The 12,663-nt window shown below is 42.0% G+C and overlaps 1 protein-coding gene across 1 annotated transcript in view; it reads right to left on the bottom strand.

Moving 5' to 3' along the window:
- zc3h18 (zinc finger CCCH-type containing 18) overlaps window positions 1-9,526 on the bottom strand; it is a 43,501-nt gene extending 33,975 nt beyond the window's left edge. Inside the window, exons 1-6 of the mRNA XM_072386735.1 lie at window positions 9,368-9,526; window positions 7,698-8,632; window positions 4,670-4,754; window positions 2,655-2,803; window positions 2,474-2,569; window positions 692-834 (exon numbers count right to left, since the gene is read on the bottom strand). Coding sequence (XP_072242836.1) covers window positions 692-834; window positions 2,474-2,569; window positions 2,655-2,803; window positions 4,670-4,754; window positions 7,698-8,621 — 1,397 coding nt within the window. The 5' untranslated portion in view covers window positions 8,622-8,632; window positions 9,368-9,526. The remainder of the gene's footprint in view (window positions 1-691; window positions 835-2,473; window positions 2,570-2,654; window positions 2,804-4,669; window positions 4,755-7,697; window positions 8,633-9,367) is intronic.
- Between the last annotated feature and the right edge of the window lie 3,137 nt (window positions 9,527-12,663).

The following is a 12,663-nucleotide window of genomic DNA, read 5'->3' on the forward strand; positions in this document are numbered from 1 at the left end:
GCTCAGTAGCTCTAGCTTGTACCCCGCTCAGTAGCTCTAGCTTGTACCCCGCTCAGTAGCTCTAGCTTGTACCCCGCTCAGTAGCTCTAGCTTGTACCCTGCTCAGTAGCTCTAGCTTGTACCCTGCTCAGTAGCTCTGGCTTGTACCCTGCTCAGTAGCTCTCGGCACGCTTTCTTTCTGCTGTCTCCTGCCGGGTATTTTGATGCAAAGGTAGCATGGCGCGTGTCGAAGTGCCGCTTTACATTAGACCGTTTCATCGATGTAATTTTGTCTTTGCAAATTAGACACACCGCAGAATTTGCTCTCTCCACAAAGGCGAATTCTTCAGTCCATTCGGCCTGAAATGTACGATACTCGTCATCTTTTTTTCTTCGTCGAAGGGTTAGCTTTGAGCTAATGACCGAGCAGACTGATTCAAAAGGGGGCGTTTACCTGTTTTACGCTGCCAACGTAGTCCAGTATCATCCAATTAAAATAATGCTCCTGCAGCCCTGAGCAGGACATGAAAAATCCATGGATGGATTAAAACAAGTGAGAATATTTAGTTTTATCTGTGAGCCAGATGCAATCATCAAAAGAGCCACACCTGGCTCGCGAGCCATAGGTTCCCGACCCCTGCTTTAAATGTTTCTGAGTCTAAAACCGAGCACATGAGGCTGCTGAGCAGCTGTAAACAAACGCAGCTCATACTCTCTGATGATGCGGTAGCTGCGTTCTCTGAAGAACTCGTTCTCCTTGTCAAACTCTCTCTCGTCCTCTCCGATGGTGACGTTGAAACGCTTCTCCTCAAAGTCGGGCTCCTGCTCCTTCCTGATGGTGGCCTTCTTCAGCACCTGAAACACACAACCAAAGGAGTGACACACCGCAGCTTTATGAGACACCAGCAGCTCGGTTCATTCGCTGCGAAGCACAAGAGTCACAGATGACTGACTGAACGAGTGTTTTCAGCATTAGAGACGGAAACAATGATGAAGAGAAGGCAGTTTGTAACACCCTGAAACTGCAATAAAGGTTATAAGAATAACAATTTCTTACAACTCATGCAGTAAGGTGCAAAAACACTTCTTAAGGACATCACTTTCAGATCCTGTTCATCTGCTGGAGATAGTTTTTTAGGCCTGACACTTCTTCTTTTGTCCTCCACTTGTCCAGTTTCCTCAAATGTTTTAAGGACACACTGCACACCATGCTGAGATATGCCAAGTTTTCAGCTAATAGCTCTTTGGGAATCACCTTGTTGCTGCAGAAATCCTATTTTCTGTCTGTCAAACTGTGTTTTCTTTGCTGTTTTTCATAGATGCAGCTAAAGAAATGGGAACAAATGATGTGTCTTTGTGACAGGCTGCTGGTAACAAAGAGCCTAAAGATCCAGTTTAAAATGGCTTCTTTGCTAAGTTGTCTGTTCTGTGTCGACACAACACTGGTTCATCCCTTGAGTTAGGAGCCTTTTTTCTGCCTGAATGCTTCATAGGTCAGAGTTAAGTGGCTTAAATAAAAAGGACTGGACTGAAAATGAGTGAAAAAGCAGAAAATGTCCAAAGAAAAACTGTGAAAGAGCTTCAGAAAGCTGCAGAACTGTTGATCAGGACACTTTAAAGGTTCCAGTCTGAGAGAAATGAGGGCTTGTTTTAAAGTCTGGCTGCTTGGAAGGAAACAGGAAGAAATGAGGCTGATCAGGACTTCTGTACACTTCTATAATATTTTCATACATGTGAAAACCTTCCTGCAACCAGCAGATAATTCTGCTTTCTAACCTCAGCTGATGAACTGTTTCTTTGCTCTTATTTTATATTTGAACTTAAATCAGCCGTAAACATATTTATCCACAACTAAACTTACAGATTCTCCTCATCTCTCAGGTTCTTATTTTATTTTGTTCACATTTAGTTTGTAATCGGAGCCAAACGGAGCAGATTCTGTGATGGTTGAGGATCTGATTCAGGCTTCAATCCTCCAGAAGAAAAGATTAAATAATCTTTAATCATCCGTCAACCCCTCAGATTTATTAGCTTTGAAACCACTTAATTCAAAGTTTATTCGCAAATATTCATAATCTTACTTTGGCTGATTGATAATTGATCATTTACTAAATGAACAAACTGCCTCAGCTCTGGATTTTAAGGAAAAATTGATGATTTTTAAGTATTTTATGTTATTTTATTTTGATTTATGTTACTTTTTTCTGCCTGAATGCTTCATAGCTCAGAGTTAAGTGGTTTAAATAAAAAGGACTGGACTGAAAATGAGTGAAAAAGCAGAAAATGTCCAAAGAAAAACTGTGAAAGAGCTTCAGAAAGCTGCAGAACTGTTGATTAAAGATTCCAGGAAGGAAACAGGAAGAAGTGAGAGGTTGTCTTCATAAATAAAACCAGCTAACAGCTTCCAAACAGATGACCAGAAAAAGGAAGAAACACATAAAACTGACTCTCTCCGATGATCAGTTAGTTTACACACCGCCTGCAGACTGTTTACCTCTTTGGCGTGCCTCAGACCTCGCTCCCAGGCGCTCTCCACGGGAGGCTCCACCGGAGGGGGCGGTGGGGGCAGCTCCTCCACTGCTGGACCAGCCTACAACATGGAAACATTATTGCATCAGTGTCTGAGCACATCCTTTCATTCAGGCATGAGTCTCAGGCAGGTTTCAGAGACGCACCCAGGGGTTGTTGGGAATGAGAGGGTGTGGCCCCCCAGGAGGAGCTCCGTTAGGAGAGAAGGGGTCCGGCTTACTGATGAGGGAATAGTTCCCTTTGTCATTGACTCCAGGGTGGATGAACCTGCAGTTCATGCCCCATGTACAATTACCTGAAAGAAACAAAAACACAGCAGGGCTCTTCATTAATCACCAGGAGGGCTGCACCATTAGGGCCAAAATCATCTGGAAAAACATGGATTTTTACATAAAAACAAACAATGTGGCAACAATTTTAGTGAAAAATTCAACTTTAAATCAGAATAAATGATGAATAATGCAAAATAAAAACAAAAACCCAATAATTTAACATTTTAAAGCACTAACTGTACTGATCGGACACGTCTTTGGCCAAATAAAAAGATGTGGCGTCTCTTATTTTGTGAATTAACTTCAGCTTTGGCCTTCTTTCATTCCTCATATTTAGGTTTGTGATGCATTTTCAGGTGATTTAATAAATTAGGGGTGTTACTCTGGGGCAGACACTTCTTTGTTGCACTCTTTGCAGATAACTTGCTCTTGTTTAACGTCACTTTCCCTGAATTCGAAACAAGTCCGGACAATGGAAGTCGCCCCGTTTCGAGGTAAAATCTCCTCGCCGTCCCCAGATGCTTCGGATTCTTCTCAGCTTTCAACATAACTTATTCTCATCAGTCTTACTCACAGACCAGCTGCCTGCAGGCTGTCTGACTGTGTTATTCAGGCAGCTTAATGACGCCTTAACCGTGCTGGCGCCCCCTGGTGGTTGGTGGACTACTGGTTCAGAACATGTGGTCAGATGCAGGCAGCAGAGCTGCGTTTTAAATGTAAATATCGTTGACAATCATGTTAATTTAATTGTGGCCACCAAAATCGTTCAAAATACGATTAATTGTGCAGCCCCAGTCACCAGTGAGAGTTACCCAGAGTGACCAACCTCCAATGAGGATCAAAGAACCCATTAATCCCATTCAGGTAACTGACTTAAATGTAAATATAGAATAAAGTTCATCTGGCAACAGCTGCTGATGTTGAACTGATGGTTTGACGGCTCTGAGGAAAGAATTCAAGCTGAAAAGTGTCCCGTAACCTCGACTCCTCCCGCTGTGCACCTGTCCACAGCTCCTCTGGTGGGACTGAAGAGGTGAAAGACCAGTTTATTAAGTCTTTCTTTTCCGCTGAGGAGTGAAATGACCCAGAAATACCTGAGCAGCGGCCATGAAAACAGCTGGTCAAATGATCTAAACTACTAAGGAAGGAGCTACTTCTTTATCTCCTGGAGCAAAGGAAACACTGTCGGATCCTTTAGGGGGAAAAGGGAGTATCTTTCCCTTTTGTTTCTTTCTTTTTAAATGGCCAACATTGAAAACAAAGCGTTTTCTTGCACCACTTTTCTTTAATCTTGTGACTTTATCCAACAAGGCAGAGAAAGAGTTGTTTTTTTTAACTTTTACTATTGGATCAGAGTCCAGGAGTCATGGAAATGATGTAAAAACCTGGAAAGGGGGAGTTGATTGGTGAAATATTACAAATATGTGTGGATTTCTGTGCATCTGAACACAAACTCAAAGCTTCCACCTTCACTCTTCTGCACAGCTTCTTATTTTAATGGTTCTCTTCATACAGAAACTCTACTTTTTTAATTATTACTGTAGGACTGTGAGGAAGACCTTCTACCCACAGCTGTCCTTCCTAATCATTTAAAACATGTCAGGTCTTGTTATTTAGCGTCATATGTTTACAGAAGTGTAAATCAGCTGATAAAGCAGCCCTGCTGACACTCTGCTGGAGCTCTGGCCTCAGATCCATGTCCCCAGACTCCTTGTTTTGTCTCCTGTGAGTTTAGTTTCTGGTGTAAAGTTTAATGTTCTTTATCTAAATCAAGCATCTGCTGAACTATCTTTGCACCGTCAGTGCTTCCCTTTGCCTGTATGAGCTGTAAAAGCTTCCCTCAGGAAGACTAAAGCATCCATCGAAGAGTTCTGCAGGCCAGCACCTACCTTTGATGAAGAACCTGCAGATGGGACGCGGTCTGATCTTCCTGTCCGAGGGATCTTTGACCTCCCCCTCCTCCAGGTCGTCATCCTGTTCACACAAACGAAACAAAGTCTGAGTCCGGCCTAACTTTACCAACAAACTTTGCTCTTTTTCCCTCTCAAATATTCAGAAGTTGGTCCTCTGGGTGTGTTCTAACTGCAGTGAAACTAGTTTAAAGGAGATAGAGAGCGGTTTTCTGTAGAGGAAAGGTTTATTCTAAGGTTGTGGCGCCTCCTGGAGGCAGAATGGCAGATGGACACGCCAACATGAACATTCCTGTTTGCTACATGAAAGCTAAATAAGAAACGCATGAAAACAAAGCAGCGTTTGGTGTCACCATTTTGATGAAGGAAGAGTTTTTCTTGCTCCATAATACCCAACTTTTAAAATTCTATCACTAAATACCACAGAGACCCATGGAAAAGGGCACAGAATAAATGCTAATAACTCATGATGCTGAATCCAATCCATCAGAAACAGGCAGAAAAACAGTAAAACCTTCATCTAAATTAGGAAGAAAATGTGAAAAATGTGACATCACTGTTGAGTGTTGAGATGATAGAACTTGTGATGCTAACAAATCCTCCAACATATGGAGCTAATCTCATTCTGTGCATGCAGAACATGCACAGAAGCCCTTATTAATACACCTGTTGGCGTCCCATTTCAAGTCATATCGTCTTTGTGAAATCGATTTTGTGTGTTTTCATATTATAATAACGATGCACTTTCAATATATTCTGCAGCTCCGATTTAAATCAGAAACTATTTCATAAGGAAAGGAACATATTGAACAAATCTGGCCAAATTCAGAGGCTACAGACTGCAGCCCCCATCATGCTGCAGGTGCTCATCGGTGCTTTCAAAGCAGCAGAAACAGCACATTCACCCCCCCCGGTGTGGTCCAGCATCACAGCTGAACACAATCTAAAATAACTCAATCTGCAGCAGCTGTGCTCAAAGTGTAAATGTTGAGCGGTTGGACCTGGTCAGATCGCAGGATGCTCATTCAGACATGACACCCACATGTTCAGTCGCCCTCAGAGTGATGGAAAGCAGTGCAGTTTGGGAGTTGTGTGTTACTGTAACGGCTGAATGATGGAGTCACAGAGAAAGAGGGTTCTGTAACATTTAAATGTTGAGTTATGCTTCGTATGCAGGGTTTATTTAGCCAGAAACAAAAAGGTCTGACTGTTTATTCATGCTGCCTGCTTTAAAACATGCATGGAACTGTGCAGGAAGTCAGAGACTCACTGTAGGACAACAGGTTTCAGGGCTCAGACACTCACTGATTGCTCAGATCATGACCAGAACAGGACATTTTCACCCTGACCAGTGATCAGGCCGGCAGAAATCCTTTTTTTCCTGTTGTCAATAGCAACAGCTGGACAAACTCACTTTAGCAGAGCTTGTATTTTGTGTGGAAGTCTTTACCGAGTGAGGAAGACCCAAAGCCAAATTTTAAATACCTATAAGATGTTGAAAAATAACGTCAGAGATCTGACTGCGAGGTGCAGCGACGCAGAGGATGGAGGTGCACAGCTAATACAGCGCTAATGCAGGGCTAACACAGGGCTAACACAGAGCTAATATTGAGCAAATGCACAGCTAATACAGCGCTAATGCAACGCTAATATAGAGCTAATACAGGGCTAACACAGAGCTAATATTGAGCAAATAAACAGTTAATAAAGAGCTAATACAGCGCTAATACACAGCTAATACAGAGCTAATGCAGCGCTAATACAGAGCTAATGCAGTGCTAATACACAGATAATATAGAGCTAAAACAGAGCTAATACAGAGCTAATGCAGCGCTAATACACAGATAATATAGAGCTAAAACAGAGCTAATACAGAGCTAATGCAGCGCTAATATAGGCCTAATAAAAAGCTAATATAGGGCTAATACAGCGCTAATACACAGCTAATACAGAGCTAATATAGAGCTAATACACAGATAATATAGAGCTAAAACAGAGCTAATGCAGCGCTAATATAGACCTAATAAAAAGCTAATATAGGGCTAATACAGCGCTAATACACAGCTAATACAGAGCTAATGCAACACTAATATAGAGCTAATATAGGGCTAATACAGAGCTAATAAACAGTTAATACAGAGCTAATACAGCGCTAATATAGAGCTAATACACAGCTAATAAAGACCTAATAGACAGCTAATATAGAGGTAATAGAGCGCTAATATAGAGCTAATACACAGCTAATATAGAGCTAATACAGAGTTTTCCAGCAGCACCAGCAACAACTTAAACAGCGCTCTCTACTCGTTTAAATCAAGCTCTTTACTTTAAAGTGATTTCATAGCTTAATATTAATTACGATTATCAATTTGTAGCACGCCACGGGCACAGTCACATGCAGTCGCCTCAGCTTAAGAACAATATAAGAAACTTTGCCCTGCACGTGTGAATGTTTGTGACTTAAAGACTGTGTCCTGAAAGCTGAGTCAGCTTCAAACAAAACAAGAACTAAGAAACGCATCGACTGCACAGACACAACAGAGAAACTAGATTAGAAGTTTGACTAAATATGTATTATAACAAAGTTAGATTAAAAAGAGCCAACAGTGGATCAGTCTTTTTCCTGGGTCACTGTTGCATTTATTGGGTTTTGGGGAACTTTATCTTTAGATTTCCAGTGAAAGAAAGAAGTGCCTGTAATCTGGTGCAGTTAAGTTATTTATTGTTAAACCCATTAAACGTTAAAGCTGTTGGAAAGGGTTTTAAAATGCTCACACAGAGAATAAAATAAGAGCTTATGAAAATAACTTTGTACAGTTCATTCGGGTCATTTCTAACCAGAGGCTCTCCAGATAAAATCATCATTTATGATGATAAAATCATCATAAAGTCACCGTTTGACCAAATAAACCCTTTAAAATGTCCCATTTTACACTCCAAACAACATGCAAAGCATTGGAATCACTCACCAGCCAATTAACACACTGATAAAACTTCAATCACTTACATCAATCTCTCCTTCGTCGATCTCTCCATCATCTTCCTCCTTCTTCTTGTCCCTGAAGGAATCTCTGCGCATCCTCTCCGGCCCTCTGGACTCGTCGGTCCTCCTGGACTCGCCATCTTTAGGAGACGGCGGAAGGATTGGTTTCTTTTCCCTCTTCTTACTGCTCTTGTCCTCCTCCTCCTCCTCCTCTCCCTCCACTTTGGTGTCGTCTTCATCATAATCTTCATCATGTGCAGGGATGCTGGGCTCTTCCGGGACCTCCTCATCATAATCTAGTTCGTGCTCATCCAGCTCACGAGAAACCGATGCAGAGTCATCCTTCATCTCCCTCACAACAGCTCGCCTCCTCCGATCCTCCTCCTCAGACTTGTTTTTGTCTTCCTCCTCCTCCTCCTCTTCATCATCATCATCCACCTCAGTTGCCCCCCGACCTGCTGAGATGTCTTTGCTGTAGTCATCATATCCTTCCTCCCCGTCCTCTCCATCCTCTTCAGGCTCTACGAGGCTCTGGACCCGCTCTGGTTCTGAGTCAGGAGACTGCGGCGTGTCCAAAATTCTATCCTCTCCCTCGTCCAACTGCCCCCCCCGCGGACCGTCATCATCCCTCTCCATCAGCACAATGGTCTCGTCTTCTCCACCCATTCCTCCTGCATCTCCAGCTTCCTCATCCTCAGGATCGGAGACAAAGTCAGGGACAACCTCATCCTCGAATTCCAAACCTCTTCCTCGGCTTTCCTCCTCCTCCTCCTCCTCCTCCTCGTCCTCCTCCAGCAGGCCCCCGTTCTCTTCCTGGAGCAACTCGCTGTCTGAGATGTCTTGGTCTGCCTCTTCATCAGGGGACTGCAGCAGCTCGCTGTCAGACAGACCCCTCTCCTCCTCATCTGGAGACTGAGGGGACTGCGTTGGGCTTTCTGGAGTATCCATTGGAGAATATTCTGATTTGAAAAGAAAACACCATGTAAGAACAACTCAACGAGTGATACAAGTACTCACTTTGGGAGTAAATATGCATAATGCCACATTAAAAAGCCGACTGATTTAAGATCTAAGCTCTCTCCAGATTACTCATCTATGCAGGGTTGTTGCAGGCGTTGACTCAAGATAAAACAGTGCAGCATATATTTAATTTAATCAGATTATATATGACAGCAATCAGACAAAAATGTTTGTTTCTAGCTGATAACTGACAGCATGATTTCCATTATGAAGGACAACTTCCAGCGTTCTTAATACACCAGCACAGAGAAACTAGCTAAAAGCTTTAGCCCCATCACATGTCTCCAATGATTTCCCTGGTGCACTTACTTAGTACTTAAGTACACAACAGTTTGTCAATGCTACACAAGTTAACCTGCAGCATAAGGTGGCTGTAACACTTACAATAGCCGGTCGCGCGAGTTGGCAACTAGGCCCCGAACTTGGCGACACGCATAGTGCAGGCTAACCAACCGCGGACTGTCCGCAACGAACCGCAAACTTCTTCGACGCTAATAAACGTGCGACCCGGTGAGCTTAACGACGTAAATACCGCAAACACACTGTTGCTTTAGCTGAAAGCCGACGCGGCTGCACACTCGCCATCTTTCCGTTAACAATGTAGCCTCCCTGAAGCTAAGCTAACAGCGCAGCTACACTCGGCTAACCACTAACAATCACACATTCTCATTCACCTTTCGGACCCGGAGCTCTTTAATGACGGCGCTGCTGCGTTAACAACAACCCCCTCCCGCTGATAGTGGCTTTTACGGTCTACAGAAACTATTACACGGTTTACTTCAGCTGCTGTGGCGGAGAAAATAAAATACCCCGCACGGCGCAGCGAGAGCGGCCATTACCTCGACGTCATCAACATAGGACGACCACGTAAGGGAGGGGAGGGGTCAAAGGTCAGGGGGAGATCTGCGATCAGTGCTGGTCAGAATGTGTTGATTTTTCATTAATTCTTTTGACTTTTACTGAATGTCCAAGAGTATGGATGGGATCACCTTGATTTAATTTGGGAAAATATGTTATTTTCTATATTTAAGGCAAGCAACTTTTAAGAAAAACAGTTGGAATGGGGGCAATATTAGGCTAGTAGTGGCGTAATGAATTAGTCTTGTTCAAACAAGTGCTACCAACAGGTCATGTGGTATAAAAGCACTTCAGCTATCTAATAAGGAGGTTGCATCTGACTCAGTCTTCTGGTACGGATGATGGTTATTTTCTCAGATCTGCCACTGAAGTACTATTCCAGCAGGTCTCCCAGCATGCACAGTGAACCCCCTACAGATGGTCCAGAACACGGAGAGTGTCAATCAACCAAAAAGGTCCCATGACCCTCCTCTCCTTGTGGACCTCCACTGGCTGCTCATGGCTGCCTGATTTAGATCCAGTCCCATATGCTGCCTACAGAGAGACTTCTGGGTCTGCAGCAGCTTCTTAAACTCACACAGGCTGATGCTCCTTCTGGACCTCTGTATTCCTCTCAGGAACCTTGTCTGATACTGCAATCCTGACAAACATGGCGCTCTCAGTCCAGACTGTTGGTAGGAACTCTCTCTACCTTTAAGAACCTCTGCAGACTCAACTCCTCTGAGAATGCCTCCTCTCCCATGACACCTCGAACACACCTAACACACACCAACTTTGGACTTCTGACTGTTCTGCTTACGCTCTGTGATTTAAATGGACCTTTGTTTGTTGTCGCTTTCCAGGACAAAATAACAGCTGGAACTCTTCATCACTTGGTTTCCTCAGAGTCAGAACGTCTTTAAGGGAAAAGATTCATTGTCCTGATGAAAATATGGATGTTTATTAACAAACTTTAAACAAGGAAATATAGTAAGTGTAAGAATTTCATGTATGTTTATTTATTCTTTACATATATTTCATCATTTTGTGTTGTGCATCTTTTAATCGGTGTTGTATAATAATAATAATAATAATTAAAATCAATGTTGAATGTTATTACTCGCATTCATTTGAATAAGATATTCAGGAATGCTTCTTTTCATTTTTGTAGCTGTAAAAGAGACAAATTGAGATAAAAAAGCTGATTATTTCTACCTAAAAGAGGAGCTCATGATGTGATCTGATGATGTTTATCATCAAAATGTCTAACGAAAGCAAGCTGAGTGAAGACTGTTTGAAAGTCATCAAACCAGATATAAACCATATAAACCAATTTAGCAACCAACAATCACATTATCGAACGTTTTCGGCCTCTGAATACACACTTTGCATGTTAAAGATGCTGTTTTCATCAGTATTCATCAATATGTACTGTAAGAACATCACTATCTCATACTAACTGTTTCAAAGCTCTTTACAGAGTGAACATCAATACATATATTTATAATTAATAAACATTAACTGTATAGTTTCAGTAGTTTATGGCACTTTCAAATCTTGCTTCGTTCCAGCTTCCGACCACTAGATGGCAGCAGTGACCCGATGACTGTGTTTGAGTGATTTTTAGTGGAAATATAGTTCATAAATGCTCATTGTCGACAAAGTTCTCTTAATCTTCATGAGACAGTCATACAGTTATGATAATTAATCACTGTGACATTACATAAGTTTGAATTTAAAACCATATTTAGATAGTTTAGATAACTTCTCAGCCTAACATCATGGTAAAAGTATCAGATTGAGTTCCTTCCTTCCCTCCCTGCAGCACAGAAAAGCCCAAATATCATCTCAGAATAAACAAATAAACATATTTTCTGTTTATAATAGGATATTATAGAACGACAATGTTCTGCGTCTGAAAACAACACAAATACCGACAAACACACTGAAACTCTGACAGAACTGTACAAAAGTGCATCCACCCCTCATATTTCTATATATATGGGCCAACAGTAGATGGATCAGCTGAAGGTCCAGATGCATCTCTCAGGTCCTGTCAGGTCACAGCTGGATTTTTTCCTCTTTCTTAAGGACATCACTTTCAGATCCTGTTCATCTGCTGCAGATAGTTTTTTAGGCCTGACACTTCTTCTTTTGTCCTCCACTTGTCCAGTTTCCTCAAATGTTTTAAGGACACACTGCACACCATGCTGAGATATGCCAAGTTTTCAGCTAATAGCTCTTTGGGAATCACCTTGTTGCTGCAGAAATCCTATTTTCTGTCTGTCAAACTGTGTTTTCTTTGCTGTTTTTCATAGATGCAGCTAAAGAAATGGGAACAAATGATGTGTCTTTGTGACAAAGTGCCTAAAGATCCAGTTTAAAATGGCTTCTTTGCTAAGTTGTCTGTTCTGTGTCGACACAACACTGGTTCATCCCTTGAGTTAGGAGCCTTTTTTCTGCCTGAATGCTTCATAGCTCAGAGTTAAGTGGCTGAACAAAGAAAAAAACATCAGGTACAAGGACTGAAAGTGAGTGAAGAAGCAGAAAATGTCCAAAGAAAAACTCTGAAAAGGCTTCAGAAAGCAGAGATTATAAGAAAGTCTGGCTGCTTGGAAGGAAAATGTAATGAACTGAGAGGTGGATTAAGACTTTTGAACAATACGGTGCGTAAAAATGTCTGAAGGTTGTTCACAAAGTGCCTAAAGATCCAGTTTAAAATGGCTTCTTTGCTAAGTTGTTTGTTCTGTGTCGACACAACACTGGTTCATCCCTTGAGTTAGGAGCCTTTTTTCTGCCTGAATGCTTCATAGCTCAGAGTTAAGTGGCTTAACAAAGAAAAACTGGACTGAAAATGAGTGAAAAAGCAGAAAATGTCCAAAGAAAAACTCTGAAAGAGCTTCAGAAAGCTGCAGAACTGTTGATCCGGACACAGTCAGACTGTTTGGAAGGAAACAGAAAGACAGGAAGGACTTTTTAACTGAACTGTAATCGTTCTTTTGTTGGAAATTTGAGGAAATCCCTCATTTTTGTTCAGTTCTGTGTCTCAAACACACGAGTTTCGTAAGATTTTTCCTCTGAGTGAATTAATTTTGTTTGAAGTTCCTGGTGAGCCCATTTTACTCATTGTATT

Source organism: Leuresthes tenuis, unplaced genomic scaffold (genome assembly GCF_036924035.1).
Source record: "Leuresthes tenuis unplaced genomic scaffold, fLeuTen1.0.hap1 SCAF_5, whole genome shotgun sequence".
In the NCBI taxonomy this organism is placed as follows: domain Eukaryota; kingdom Metazoa; phylum Chordata; class Actinopteri; order Atheriniformes; family Atherinopsidae; genus Leuresthes; species Leuresthes tenuis.